This window comes from Thermobia domestica, chromosome 4 (genome assembly GCF_964235325.1).
Source record: "Thermobia domestica chromosome 4, izTheDome1.hap1.1, whole genome shotgun sequence".
NCBI lineage: Eukaryota > Metazoa > Arthropoda > Insecta > Zygentoma > Lepismatidae > Thermobia > Thermobia domestica.
Genome location: NC_137457.1, coordinates 258,961,722 through 258,978,144, shown reverse-complemented (window position 1 = coordinate 258,978,144; position 16,423 = coordinate 258,961,722). Strand labels below are relative to the sequence as shown.

The 16,423-nt window shown below is 36.0% G+C and overlaps 1 protein-coding gene across 3 annotated transcripts in view; it reads left to right on the top strand.

The window, feature by feature from the left end:
- LOC145684020 (sialate O-acetylesterase-like) overlaps positions 1-16,138 on the top strand; it is a 102,870-nt gene extending 86,732 nt beyond the window's left edge. For all 3 annotated transcript variants that reach the window (XM_081755833.1, XM_081755835.1, XM_081755834.1), the window contains exons 10-13: positions 3,081-3,244; positions 7,139-7,238; positions 13,669-13,764; positions 15,796-16,138. In XM_081755833.1, coding sequence (XP_081611959.1) covers positions 3,081-3,244; positions 7,139-7,238; positions 13,669-13,764; positions 15,796-15,996 — 561 coding nt within the window. In that variant the 3' untranslated portion in view covers positions 15,997-16,138. The remainder of the gene's footprint in view (positions 1-3,080; positions 3,245-7,138; positions 7,239-13,668; positions 13,765-15,795) is intronic.
- The last annotated feature ends 285 nt before the right edge of the window (positions 16,139-16,423 follow it).

The window sequence follows — 16,423 nt, the reverse complement described above, 5'->3', positions numbered from 1 at the left end:
TATATATATATATATATATATATATATATAAAATTGAAAATTACTATGTTTGTGACTCTAAATCTTCTGAACAGCCCGACCACTTTCTATCAAATTTGCAACATGGATGAGGTTCGAGGCTGGGCTGGTTTTAAGCTATTCATTTTAATGGTATAACTGAAGGGTTAGGGGAGTAGGAGGGGTATAAAAATAAATAAAACTTAATAACTCCTGAACCACTCGATCGATCTTGATCAAATTTTCAACATAGATGAGGTTCAGGCCTGGAATCGTTCTTATGATTTAAATTTGACGGAGCAACGTAGGGGAGGAGAAGGAGGGGGAGATATATAAAAATCAATTTATATAAGACTTAAAGTTACTATTTTTGTAACTTAATAACTCTTGAACTATCCAACCGATCTTAAGCAAATTTTCAAGGTACATGAGGTTCGGATCTGAAAACATTTTGGTGATTTTATTTTAACGGTAGATCCTAGGGGAGAGGGGAGAGGGAGAAGTATAAATAAAAACTAATAAAACCTAATAACTTTTGAAGCACCCAACCAATCTCGATCAAATTTTCAACATATAATATATGAGAGTCGGATCTTGGGTGGTTTTTTTTTATCGTTTCACTTTGATAAGCCAACCTAGGGGAGGGGGAGGGAGAGATATATATGTAAAAAATAAAATAAAAATGACTGCCTTTGTGACTTCATCACTTTTGAACCACCCGACCGATCTCAATCAAATTTTCAACACACGTGAGTTTAGGGGCAGGGATTACTTTAGGCTATTAACTTTGAAAATGCAACGTAGAGAAGGGGGATGAAGAGAGAAATTTAAAAATGATCAAAAATGACCGATATTAGTGTCTAATCCTTAGTTTTTGGGATCATTCAGATGAACAGTGACATTTTCGATCCGGTTTAAATCCAAAATCAGCCCCGCCACTTGGGGGAAGGGGAAGAGATATATAAAAATGATAGAAAATTACCACTATCAGTGTCGAATTTATAGTTTTCTGGGTCGCTTAGATGAACAGTGATACTTTCGATCCCGTTTAAATTCAAATTCAACCCCGCAACATGGGAGGGGAATATATATATATATGGTCGAAAATGACCGATATTAGTGTTGAATCCATAGTTTCCGGGGTCGCTGTGATGACCGGTGACACTTCTGATCCCGTTTAAAACCAAATTCAGCCCCGCAATTTGGGAGAGGGGGAGAAAATAAAATGATCGAAAATGACCAATATTAGTGTCTAATCTATGGTTTTTGGGGTCACTGAGATGATCAAGATCTTTCCGATGCCGTTTAAATCGATGCCATTAAAAGCGAAAGCATATTTCACGGGTACTAAACACATGAGATACGGAGTTCTGCATTTAAATTGTCATTTCAACTCAGCGAAGCGGGTAATATATGCTAGTTCTTTATAAAATTCCATTTCAATTAAATGATTTAAAAAAATAAAAAAACGTCTATTCCCTTTTTTTAAAATTGAAGTAGCTACATTTTCAAGAGGTCGAGTGACCCTTTTGTCTACTCTTACTGATGTTTCTGTTGTAGGTTCTAACGTAGGTGAACTGATTTAATGTAAGCTTGTAAAGACAACAGTTTACCATGATAAAAATGTTTGTAGATAGTGCTGATGCAAGTGAAGGAAAAATAAAGTACAAAGTTGAAGTAAAAAATGTATACCTACATTAATTGCAAAACAGCTTTTTAGTTCTAAAAAATTGTAAAATTATCAAGTTCCTCCGCAGATACTATCCTTTACCGTAAGCTGGTTTAACAGATTTTTAGGATAAAAGCCAAATTACCCAAATCAATAATTTACCAAAATTTTACTCATAAGAAGGTAAGAAGAAACAGGAGAAACTCGAAAACATTTCAACGAAAAATAAATACGAAATATTATGCTGGGATTTTACAATATTTATGAATCGTTTTAAATAAAATCTCTTCCTAATGTTAAACTTTAATTTTCAAATAAGGAATTTCATTCATAATCGTGTTTCCATTTCAACTTTCCAGGAGTGAAATTTGAAGTTCAATATTTCATGTAAAATTCATATTTTTGTTTTCTTTCCAACCAAAACAATACCTATGCAGTTTATGCTCTTGTAATTTATTGTTTAGAAAAATCTTTTAAACAAGGTACCCATCTGATAGAAATAAATTAAAGTATTAGTTCATTTTTTTTCATTCATTTTCTGGAGTTCGGCCACTTGGCATCCAAGTAATCCAATTAGCATTGTGACTTTCAGCCGGTTTGCACCGGGAAGTTTTAACGGACTATATCTCCCCTTTTAGATTCACTATTTACAAACAAACAAACAAACAAACAAACAAACAAAAAACTTGAACATTTTTTTAGAATCTAGTATTTATTTCTCTCCTCTCCAGTTTTTAAAGAGACAATTAAGCCATGATTCAGTTGAAACAACCTTCTACAGCATCTCATCAACGGAAGTGTATTTCTGCCGATTTTCGGAAGCAGTTTGTTTCTGTAATAGATCTACGCGTATAGTTTCCTATCCGAAATTTAAATTTTGCGTTGTGATGACGGATATATAAACGCTGATGAGCCCATAATGTTTTCACGATTTGACACTCACAAGATACCACTATACTTCAACAGCCAGATGAAATATTTAGTTCACCTGGCAGAAATTGCACTGGAAATTTGCTCTTGCAAAATTGACAACATTGTGTTACAGTTCTGCCATATCGTTTAAGAACAATGCTAATAATATAATCATATGTTTAATAATGATATATTAATGTTATTACTACATAAAATAATAATAATAATAATAATAATAATAATAATAATAATAATAATAATAATAATAATAATAATGATGATGATGATGATGATGATGATGATGATGATGATGTCAAATTACTGTGGAAACATGAAAACCGGGAAATGTAAAGCGATATATGGAATTCAATTGATAATTGATTTGTGAGCTATTAGTGATATACAAACTAACCATTATTATGATACTGATATTTAACAACTGTACTACCGTACCACCAAATTATAAAATCTCATTCATGTGCTTACTAATTTTTTATGGTAGTTGGCGCCCTATGATCGTTCAAGCTATTTTCATCAACCAGATGACTGGTCACGTTTAAGATGGCATCAAACAGCGGATCAAGGTTATGTGCCTAATTCCTTGTTGCCGAACACTTTCATGGCCACAGCACTTGACTTGCCAGATGATAAGTCTCCGTTTGGAAGGTACGTTGAAATTTAACAAGCATGAAACAATACCTTTAATATACCTACAGGCTGGCGCGTACTGTATCTATCAACTTCAAATGATAACTAGAACATGGTGAATGCAAGTACTAATCTAATACAGTTATGAAATACAAGTACATAAACTGGCAGTTACTACGGTATGTGACACCTTTCGAAAGATCTCACTACACCTTGAAAATAATTTCCTCCGAATGTCCCTCATTTGCCTGGACGCAATGATGAAGGCGATGTGGGAAGGTATCCATAACACACATTAACATATTCTGTGGAATTGCGCTTATTTCAAGGCGAATGACAGAAGTTCGTCAATCGTTTGCAAACGATTGGTGAAGATCCTTTCCTTCACATAAACCCAGAAGAGTAATCCGGGGCTGTTAGTGCTAGAGAACAGGGTGACCACCTCACTTCGCCAAAGCGAGATATTACATAGTTTGAAAGCGTTTGTCGGAGTACAGCCATACTTTGGCGTGCTTTGTGTGGGCCGTTGCAGCATCCTGCTGAAACCAAATGGTATTCAGCAACTCTCTTGCCTGCAATTCCGGAATGAGGAAATTCTGCAACATTTTCCAGTACCAGTCGGCATTCACAGTTGCTACACGTTTGGTATCATCCTTAAAAAAAAAAAAAAAAAAAAAAAAAAAAAAAAAAAAAAAAAAACAGGGACCAATAATCCCACACACGCCAGCTGCACACCATACCACAACTTTTCGACTCGCTTGGAGCTTTTCATGTAAAAGTCGTGAATTTTCCTGAGACCAGTACCGGAGGTTTTGCTTATTAACATATCCAGTCATAAAAAAGTTTGCTTCATTGGATATCAGCTGTTGTTGGAGAAACTGTGGTTCTCGGTTAATCATTACAAGAATATCAGTGCATTTGGCAAGTCTGTTTTGACTATCAATGTCTCTCAACTCTTGACTACCTGAAGTTTATATGGACGGAACTTCAAGTCATCCAGTAAGCAATCCAATGATCGTCGCGACATTGTAATGTTTGTACATGTCGACGTGCTGAACGTTTGAGACGTGTTCAAGTGATACGTGCACTCGTTCCAGATTCTCAAACTTCTTCCCCGGCCTTGTGACTGCCGGTTCAAAACACTACCAGTAGTTCTCCACTGTCTCACCCACCTGAGAGTACTGTGTCTTTCAGGTACAGCTACATAGCGATCATCACTGTTCCGCTGCAGTGCCCACTGAGCCTCCGTGGCAGAACCAGTTCGAAAAAGGGCTTCCACCGTCAAAATTCGCGTCTGCACAGACCAACTCTCCATGACACACTAATTACCTGAATCCCTCCTATCTAGCGATGTACGCAAGCGCAGCATTAGTATGCGCATCGAGTTATGGATGCCAACTGTAGTTGGTTGATACAATACACGCCACCTTATAGTATCAAGTATAGGCGTAGCTAGAACTTTATATTTGAGTGTGCACAAAGAAAACAAATTAAGTCTTGTATTTTTTTATATCTTTGTAGCTTTGCAATACAATCACTTGGCTCTTTAACTGCAATTAAAGTAATACAGGGTGTTTGAAAAAGAGCTCCCTAGTTTTAAGTATAAATTTAATTGGGAAATAAACGAAAACTTACATCAATGAGTACATATCATGAAAGAGAATTATTTCAAGTTTTGTTTAATGTTGGTAGACTTCAACGTGGGATTCATTTGTGGCCCTGCACACGTCAAGACGATATTCCACTTCTTGCCATGTATTCACCAACATTTCAGATGTGACTGTCCCAACTGCCGCGACGATTCTTTCCCGTAAATGATTGATGTCTCTGATCTTTTCACTGTACACAACATTTTTTTATGTGGCCCCAAAAGAATAAGTCCAGTGGGGTTAAGTCTGGGCTTCATGGTGGCCAAGGTATTGGGTCAGGCCTGCCTATCCACCTTCCTGGAAAGCGAGTGTCAAGAGCCGCACGCACATGGTCACTGTAATGAGGTGGGGCGCCATCTTGCTGGAAAAACACAAGCCCCTTTTCCGCCTCAATATCGTCGATTTGGGGAAAGATGTACTCTCTCAGCATGTCAAAGTAAACGTCCCCTTTATTGTTTTTTCTACAAAAATAAAAGGACCAATCACACAATCTTCCATCAAACCGCAACAGATATTAAGTTTGGGAGAGTCGTTGATGCTGAATAACTTCATGTGGATGCTCTGCCTCCCAAATTCTGGAGTTATGATGATTAACTGTTCTATTGACATGAAATGTAGCCTCATCAGAACAGAGAATCTTTTTTGAAAAATTGACATCATCATCAATTCTGTAGAAAGTCAGCAGCAAACTTATACCTTTCGATTTTATCAGTAGGTTTAATTTCATGTAACAGTTGCAATTTGTAGGCGCGCAACTTAAGTCTTTTACGCACAACATCATACGCAGTACCTGTATTTTTTAAAGAATAGAAATTCACTAAATGTCAGTGTCAAAAACTTCTGGGTAGAGCTATGTAGGGGAAAAAATCAAATTGCATAGAAATTACACACACGCAAAATGTTCATAAATGTTACAAACAAATACATCAAAATACACATAATCTATAACAAGAGGCATCCATTAAAAGGCACAAAGTTCTTAAATTCATCAATAACTTCATCTACATCAATAGACGAAGCTCTTTCCTGCTCCACAAATAAGAGCAGAGCTTCCAATCTATCCTGCTTCAGAGTTGCTCTTAATTTACTTTTAACTTGAATAAGAATGGAGAAAGCTCTCTCATACGTGCAGCTTGTGACATATCTTCTTTCTCCAACCCTTGAAAGCCACTCCTGTAGCGCAACAGTAAAACATCCCTTAGGTACAGACGATTTTCCTTTCAGAAGCCTTACTACTGGTACCATCCCATCAATCACTCGTTTCATAATGCACGCGTTTGTACCAAGTAATGTCATTTTCAACTTCCTTACAAGTACATTTTCAAGCTGTGATTATATCATTCTGAATTTGTGGAAACTGAATTTTTTTGACCCATTAGTTAGTGCTCCTTCAAAATGGGGTCATATTTGAAAATTAAATCAAGTACATCTAGAAATTTATTGCCCCTGTCATATGCTTCTTTATTGTCACTATGACCTCTCAATTGGCGGCCTCCTTTTGTAAGACAACTAATTATGTTTATTAGCCTCTCCATGATCTGTTGATTTTGCAACCTTGTTTGTTCTTGGAAATAAAAGCCAAATACGTTAAATAGTGTTATTGTTATACGTATTGTTTCCCTGTATTATATCAAGTTCGAGCGAGTAATTTCAAGCGTTCAGGAAAGAAAAGATTCAGTTTCCACATTCCACAATATAGGTAAGTTTCAAACCAATATTAAGGAAAGGAGGTGGAATTCGAGGGCATATATCATCGAATTCAATAATAATATGTACTTTTAATAATTTTGCCCTGGAAAAAGAAAGGTGTCTATTTTTTCTCTTATTAGAATATCTGTCTTTAATTCTCTTTGATAAAGCAGCCTATTGGGTGTGCCTGGGCACACTCGGCACACCCCGTGGTGGCTACGCCTATGGTATCAAGATATTCAATTAATGTTGTAAGCCTACACTTTATCATGTATATGGCTGTATTGATGTTCATAAGTAATTGGGCGAGACTATATCTCATAGTGGCCACAAAAGAGGTGATCCATACGGACGCAATGATTAATTCTAGCTAAGTGAGTCGATTCGTTTAAAATGTAATTAAATGTGGTTGCAAAGGAGTAGACACAAGAATGACAGATTTAAAAACATATGTTTTATATTAGCAATATTTCACTAGAAAGGAGTAACAGGTTTTTCAATATGAAATTATTTATATCTTGTAACTTATAAACCTGATAACTTAAAAATATCCAACTTATTTACTTCATTACAGCATACATCCTAGAGACAAACAAACCATTGCACAACGTCTTTACTGGGGAGCAATGAACATTGCGTATAACAATATACGCTATCCTACAAATGGGCCTCTGGTAAGTAAGTTTGATTTAGGAATACCAAACCAAATAAATTTCAAAAGGGAAAATAGCAAGTTACATTGGTGTGCAAAACTTAAGGACGAAAGTAAGTTTCGCATACTGTCACTCCCAAGTGGCAGAGATCAGTGAAACTTGAACCACACAGAAAATAGTGCTACAGTGCGATACAGGGAACAACAAGATGAAATACGTTATTAGGAGAACAAAAATGGTACTTTTATACAGAAATAACAACTTACACAGAAGGCACTCCTGACTACAGAAGGAGTTAATGGTCCTTAGAAGGATTTGATCACCACAGATAGCGATGCATGCTCTGCAAAGTACCTCCATACTGCTCATAAGGTTGATAACAAGTTCAGATATGGAGTTCCACTCTTTCACCAGCCCTGTTGATAACTGCTGGATGATCCTTGGTGCATCGGAATCCCTATAGCATCCCACACGTGTTCGATGAGATTCAAGTCTGGAGACGGATAGGCCAGTCCAATCACGGAATAGTCTGCCTTCCAAGAGCTCCACCACCTGCGTTGTTCGATGCGGTCGTGCGTTAAAATCTATAGAGATGAGATCGGGGCCAACTGCATCCCTCAAAAGACGCGTGTGGGGAAGTGTCACAATAACGTTAACCGGTGAGTGAACTGTGTTAAAAAAAATTGAGGTTGGTGTGCCCATGCAGCATTATATCCTTCCACGCAGAACACCTGGACCACCGAAACAATCATGTTCGACAATGTTCCTGAATACATTGCGTGTTTCCACCTCTCACCAAATTAAGTGTGCGTCCAGAATCACTACTCACACTGACTCTACTCTCATTTGAAAAGAAACGGACTGATCCTACTCCTCCTTGGCAGTCCTGGATGTTCCTGGTACCACCGCAAACGGTGTCGCTGATGTGTGAGTGTCAACGAAACACAACGTAATGGCCGTCGAGTAAAGAGACCACCCACATGCAGTCGACGCGCCACTGGAAAGCTTGAGATTGAGCATCTCATAGTCTTGTTAAATGTGTTTGTAATTTCACCTGCTGTTTGACTTCGGTTCCTTCTTGCTTGTTGCACAATGTAGTGGTCATCCGCTGCTGTAGTCGATCACCATCGTTCCTTCGCACAGCACTGTCTGTGGTGCAGAATTCTCCTCCATAGACATGAAACAATGCTGTGGGCAATACCAAACTCCTGGGTCATACTAGTCTCATTTTATCCTTCCAGTTTCGCTATGATTCTTCCTTGTGTAAAATCATCCAGATATTGTCTTCCCGCTGTGTTGTGAGTAACACCACCACGACTATACACCTTACCAGCTCTCTGACTGACACACTTCACATCCCTTTCATTCAACGGCTTAATGTTGGCATAGCAGTCGGCGCTACGACCACGTCATACGTTTTGCTCTGTGTGTATGTGTAGGAGACCTCTAGCAACATGCTTCCGGGCTTTGATTCATTTCCACTTGCACATCAGCGTAGCAAAACCCTCAATGTGTCTCAACGCTATGCTAAAAGTACCATATACAAAGCCGAGCTCCCTCGTAGGATAAAAGATAAGTTTATTGCTTTCTGTGGAAAAGAGCAATGTTTACTTCCCAGTGGGAGTTTATGTGATCGGATTCTACATCAAGTATGTCAATGCACATTTAGCCTCGATGCTGGAAAGAAAACTTTAAACTCCAAATTATTAATATATTCAGAGTTCTATGTTCTGTTTCCTAATGAAATTTCTGTTTTCCCCATGCTAACATAATGCAAGAGACACCCCAAGAATTGTCGCAAAAGAAGCTCCATCTAGTGTTATTATTATTATTATTATTATTAGTAGTAGTAGTAGTAGTAGTAGTAGTAGTGGTAGTATTGTTAAGAAGGTTTTTGTCTATTTACTAGATTATTTGTAATGATTTAGTAGATGTGAATGTAAATTTATAAACAATACTGAGGATTATACAACAAAGTGTTACTCTTATCATATGCATTTAATGTTTGATTATTATTCACAACAATATGTTATTCTCTATAGATACGAATTAAAGTATTAAAATTAGTTAGATTCACTTTTCAAGAAAATCTATCAAATAGATACTTACTTTGCTTGCATTAATTAAACGTCTGATCCAGAAAATCCTGAAATTTGTGGACACTTTTTGTACAGAGGTTGATTCATTAATATTGAGCCGAATTTAAATGTGCTATTTACCTAGGAAATACAGTGTTTCCAGCACCAGTTGTATTTAATCAGCAAGTTACCTCTACTAATTATTACCCGATATCGGATTTTTCATTGAATGACACTGCGTTGCAGCTGGACCATGGATGCTGCAGTTAATTCCTCTTTACAGGCTTTCCACAGGGTGAAGACGGTGCGGACTCGACGATGGGCCAGTCGCTGCTTGAGCAGTCGAAACATAATAATCCATTGGGCTACCATCTGGACTTTTGACGGGGATGTCAGAGAAAGGGAACTGCCGAAATTCCAGTTCCTATTCCTTACGGTGATAAATTCCAGCAATGTTTTCGCCGTGTGGCTGGATGCCTTGTTTTGGAATAGTTAAATCTGGTTTACGTCTTGTCTGTACAATACTGGGATTTCATGCTCATATATTTCAATCAGGACATGAGTCTGGTAGTAAGCAGCGTTGATTTTGACATTTCACTCCAACCTTCGGAGACACAGTTTACTCCTGTAAGATAAACCGGCCACAATCATGAACCTTTTTGGAAAATTCTCTGTGCACTAGCGGAAGAATGTTTCGAGCCTTAACGTCCACAGTCCTGTAAGTAATGGCATGCACTTTTTCAAAGTCTGTAAGGTAAATCCATGCCTCATCAACAACAAACTTCCACCGATTACTCGCGAGATGACGTTCATACAGCCTCCTGCAGATCCTTTGTCTCTCAGCCACATGACAGTTTCAGGGCATGTACACTGTTCTTGCGAACGACCGTGAGGCGTAAATCCCTGTAAATGGCGCGTGGCCATCGCACGTTGTGTGGGGCGATTTTCAGAGGTCACCATACGCTGAACTACCGCAATAGCGGTTAGATCCTCTTTACGTGAGGCCGGTTTCTAGCTGTTCACGTCGGTGTATTGAGCCCAGGACTCTGAGTCATATGTTTCACAGTGGCACGACCTACACGAAAATTACGCACTTTACCATTTCTACGATGCGTGACGGCGTGACCTTAGGGTCGGAAAGGGACACAATGAACTCCTTCCAGAATCTGTTTATTTTCGGAGGCAGATTACTTTCGACGACACTGCTCTACTACGTGACTGAGAAAATACTGTTGCTTGCTTCGCGGCAATCTCATGGCGATGGGTTGCGCATCCGCGGTACAGTTACACTTTCACATCAACTCAATATAAATGAATCAACCTCTGTAATTTACTTTAAAAAATCGGTTATTATTTGTTATTAGCTTACACAAGAAGTGCTATTATCTACCTACAAGAGCTGTTTAAGTTATTATTTAGAACACTATTTTCTGTTGTAGAATGTGAGAGTTAACGCTTGTTACCTAGAAATCGTATATATATATATATATATATATATATATATATATATATATATATTTGCAAAGTATACTATAGCACGTAAAGACAAATGAAGAAATCAACTTATTAGCTGTAGTAAATATTTGTAGTTTAATTCCGCTTCATAAAGCATGTTTCTAGATTTAAGTCATTTTCTTATAATAGTTAGAAGCTTTTTCACTTGACATGATACATTTTGATGTTTTGTTTTGGGTTTACGATCAAAGATGTTCTTTTACCATTTGATTTACTCTCATAAATACACTTTAGAACTACTTTGCTAGTTGTATTCATATAGCCTTATTTCGTTTTAAGTAATATTTTAAAAATACATATTATCTCTCACCTCGTCTGCTGTGTACTTAGGCATTAGTATTATTTAACAGGATTTACTACCTACTAAGTCTTTAAGGACTAAGTCTATTTGTCTACACGATATCCTTATGCGAGGATCTTCAAAGTATTAGCCAGAATTATTCTATGATTAACTAAGTCATTAGAAAGTCCTCGAAACCATTAGACCAGCATCATTAATCTACTGGGCTAATAGAAATTGACTGGCCAGAAATATTTGTTTACGTCAGAAGTTGCCATAATTTATGACATCCACATTGCTGGTTGATTGGTCGCAGTGCTTATACTATTACGGGGTTTCCACTTATTTGGCGAACACAAATTTCCTGACTTTTCCAGGTTTTCCAAGTCACGTTTTGCAAGTTTACAAGTTTATATAGCTATAATGTTAAAAAAAAAAAAAAAAAAAAATTTTCCCTACTAGTACGTAATCTACATACTATGCGTATAGCATAGGTGGAGAAGTTTTGCAAAACGAACTAATTTGTTTTAGAAAATATTCCCTATACAAGGCAAGGAATGAAATGGGTTCTGAGAAGGAAAAATCAGGGAATTTTGAGTGCGGATTTTTACAGGTATTTTCAACTTTCCATTAAATTCCCTGACTGTTTACGAGTGAGGTCAACTATCTGGCTTTTCCAGGTTTTCCAGGTCGAGTGAGAACCCTGTCTTAATTCTCGTTTGAATATTGTATTGCCATTACTTCTCATGTTCAAAACTCGCAAATATAATTTATTTACGAACATAATTCCAGATACAGCTGAACGCTAGCTTACATTGTATTATTAAATTATTAAATACATTCAGGCAAACTGATATTTAAAAGTGACGAACATAACACATTGAAACTAATTCCAGGATCAATATTAGGTGTTTTAAATTCCAGCGCCTTTTGTGCTATCATTACGTTCATATTTACACTTTAAACTGTCCGTTGTACTTGGTAGTTTCATCTGTTGGTAACTCACTTTTAAAAATCCATATTTTTTCCATGCAATGTAATATACTAGCAATAATATAATTTTATTATTAGTTATTCATTTTCTTTATGATTTATTGTTTACAAAAAAATATTGCAACAACAAATTCCGTGATGTCTCAAAAATAAAATATTCATATAAGATTTGGAAGCATATACAGTACAATAGCAATACGTTAAACAATATTATAATAATGTAGTAAATATATGTGCATGAGCATCCGTCGCAATGCAAAATCATTTTTAGCTTATTTGTTGCTAACATTGCTGCAGACGTCATCGATGATGACTTATTTCAATTCAACTGACAATATGGCTGTTAATTTTCACAGAGTTGTTGATGGATTTTATTGTAATTTAGTCATGTATGTTGCTTGTTAATCTTCAGCGAATAAAATTCAACGTTTCAAATTTTACTATAACTCACTTAACTTATAATCCTACCTACAAAAAGGGGTTTAAAATTTAAAATGTGGGTTATAAGTTAGAAGTTCAAAATCTAGCCATTTTTGGGGTAAAGAAAGCTTATTTATGAAGGCCATCTAGAATATTTTCTTCAGAGGTTGTTGGTAACACTGATACTATCTGCCTTTAAAAATTCATGACAATCGACTCAGTTGTTCGGTCGTCATCCGATCACCAAGTTTACATTTATTAATATAGATGATATATATATATATATATATATATATATATATATATATATATATATATATATATATATATATATGTTAATCCAATCTTGACAAAAAAAATGACTGTGTTCCACAATTACAGAAATTTAACATGTGGCGACGTATACAAAGAGCAAGTGAGTGTGTGTGCTATTTAACCTTTTGTTTACTCGGAAACCTTAATTAGTGTTACAGGGTTATTCAAAAAGCGCCCTGGTTTTGGATCGTCTGGCAATTTTTTTTTCTCGGTTGCCGACATTGTTTTGGATTGTTGCTCTACCCACAAACATTCCGATTGTAGTCTTCGTCTGGATTTCTCGCATTTCTTCAGTCTGTGTCTAGCCATGGAGCGCAACGTGTGCTAATTGTGAAAACTTTTGATCAGAACGGAGAAAGTTATGCAGCAACTGTCGGGTGACTTCGCTTGATTCTAGGGCGAAATGAAGCACCGACTGAATCAACAGTTCGCAGACTTCTGAAAAAGTTCCTTGAAACGGGTTCAACAGTGAACATTAAAATTCCTGGGCGTCTTCGCAGTGGTCGTTTTGAGTAAAACATTGTGGTTGTTCGTGACAGTGTGGTTGTTAGTCAGGCAGTCATAGCGAATTTCACGAACAGAGTTATTGCAAGCCAGCGCAGTAAAGGTCATATGCCCGACGTCATTCATCATACCTGAAATCGAAATGTGTGATAAATATGTTTATAAATTTTGTTAATGTTTTGATAAAGTAAAGTTCATAATTTGATGTAACAAAACCGGCCCGGTGCGCTTTGTGAATAAACCTTTAGATAACGAAAACTTTAATGCAAAGTATTAACTAATTTCATTTGGTAATTGTTTTCTGAACTAGAAAATTAAACTGTGTTCATTTACTTCGTTTTGTTAGGTAATTGAGCTTATAAACAATGCAAATGGAACAATTAAAAATTTGACTCTTGTTTACGATAGAGACATTCATGTTCGCAACAAGGAGGGATTCCAGGTAAGTTAAGTACACATTATTCCATATACTATTATATCTCCCTTTCTTTATGCTGTATATAAGTTTCATTTGAAATGCAGAAAAAGGAATTCATGAATGATAAGCCTGTCATACGTCCCGTAAAAAAGGGACAGTCCCGATTTTGGGTCCGAGTGTCCCGTGTCCCCGTAAATGTACTCAGGACAGGCCACTGCCCCGTATTTTAATCCCGTCCCATTTCTGGTATTAATATAAGCTTATTCGAGAAGTAAAAAATCAAAAATTCTTATATTGGCTGGGAATCCTGTAATTAGTGAACGAACCATAAGGTGTAACATGTTCGAGCAAGTTATCACACCATCCTCTCTGATTTGATAGAAAGCAAGCTAATAGACTCGCAGCGCAGAGTTCCAGTTGTAATCAGCAGTCAAGAGGATCTGTAATCTTTGATAAAGTGCACGAGCTAGGCTGTCGTTGATACTTCATTCCAAGTGTTCCAATTTTATATCAACAAGAATGCCTAAACTGAAATGCACGTTATCTTTCAGTTTGAATAAAAAAGCAACGAAATTGAACTATGAAATAGACTGCAAAGTTTGCAATGCTACTTTTTCCATTGTACCTTGTAGAAACTCGGATACTCTCCAACACACACACACACACACACACACAAAAAAAAAAAAAAAAAAAAAAAAATCAAATATATAAGATGTCTTCGAGTGTTTTTACATCTTCAAGCACAGGGAAGATGAGTGACTTTTTCTCCAGCAAGATATTAAATAAGTTAAAAAAAGAATTATAATATTTTTGAGAGGGTAGGGACACAGAATTGTGCTTTGGTCTAGGGCAGCGTTTCCCAACCTTTTTGAACTTACGGCACACTACGGGTGTAACTCGAATTCTCACGGCACACTCATAAATATTATTATTATTATTATTATTATTATATGTAAATATAAGAAACCGTGATATATTTTTAGTGCGTGTGATTACTGATCATCTCTTCACAGAGAAGAAAGCTGATCACTTGTTTTCCCCTGTGGTAGATCATTATGCTTATTTTTCGTTCTAATTTAAAAACGGAAAACAATTGCAATGAATTATAGGACTCAGCTTTTAAAAATACACTTTCATTTTCGAAAACTATCCAACCTTTCACTAAGAAGGGAGATCATTAAATAACGAACGAACACACAAATCTCTTATACTTTTAAAACGCAAATGTAGATAATTTGTTTGCAAGTTTGCTTCGTCGAAAGGATTGAATGATATATTAAAATTTCAAGTTTCGATATAGTTTGCAACAATAAAGAGCCAATAATGGTCATAACGATAACAAATATTTTTTCAACATTAAAAATGTACAGAAAAATAACACAGTATGAAACTTAAAATGCATTAACATGATTAATATATGTTACATTTTTTAAATATTATATGAAGGTTAGAATTCTTCAATAATATTAATGTAACAATTTTTCAATAATATCTATCGAAGGTTACAATTGTTTAATAATAATGTATGAATTTACAATAGAGAGACCGCTCACTACACGAGGCTCTGTTCTCGTTTACTGCCCTTTCCCGTGACGTCGAAAGGTAAAGTCCATTTGCGTTGAAGTAAGGCAGGTATGTAACTAACATGTCGTACGAAAGACGTTTATTTGATTCCGTTGTGTAGCATCTCTAAAGCAGTGTTGCCACTATTAAAGTTCCACTCCTCATATAAAAAGCGCACTAAAACGGTTTCGATACAGATATAACTAATTCTGAGTAAAATACTCGACGAAGGTATTAGAGCTTATGGTTGCGACTTATATGTAACTATTATGTGGTTTAATAAACAATTTTTATGCTTGGAATTAGTAATTTTTATGTAGAATTTTTCCTTAAAACTCATAATTTCAAGTTCCGTGTGACATTAAAATGTCATATAATTTTCCCTGTAATTGGTGAAAATAATTTGTATCTATTGATGAATCATAAAAAATTACTGATCACAATATTTTAGATAAGCGTTTTACTTTTTAATTTAACTTTCTTTTTCCCCAGGCCTTATGTGATACAGAATGGACAGAGATTAAAATAAAAAATTGGACTGACACCACTGTAACACTGGACACTACGACTTGTTCTCCACTAGTCGTTCTCACTTACCTCTGGAAATCAACTCCTTGCCAATATAAGAAATGTGCAATTTACTCAAATGACAAATACCAATTGCCTGCTCCAACTTGGTATTGGAAGTTTTAATTATTGTTATATTAATAAGAGTTTTGTTTCTGAACTAAACTTCCACTTCGAATGAAACGAAAACAAGTATTTCTGTAATATTGTTGACTGGTTGTAACTATTCTTTGTAATGTTTAAAAAGAATAAAAGAAAGAAAAGAAAAGAGAAAAATATTTTGCTCATCCTGTCATAGGATATTTTCAAAACCATTGTACTTACCAGAGTTCCTACTGATCTGGAGAAATCTATTACCCTAACTTCTCCTGAACTTTGGCAGAAAACTCCCTGACTTCCATGATAGGTGTCGGATGACGTTGACTTATAAATAAGGAATAAATAACGGTGAATATTTATATATGAGAACATTTATCCTATAGAGAAAAATAATAATCAATTGTTCATATGTACATTTCACTTACCACCCATAAAAATCTGAGCAACTTTCCAT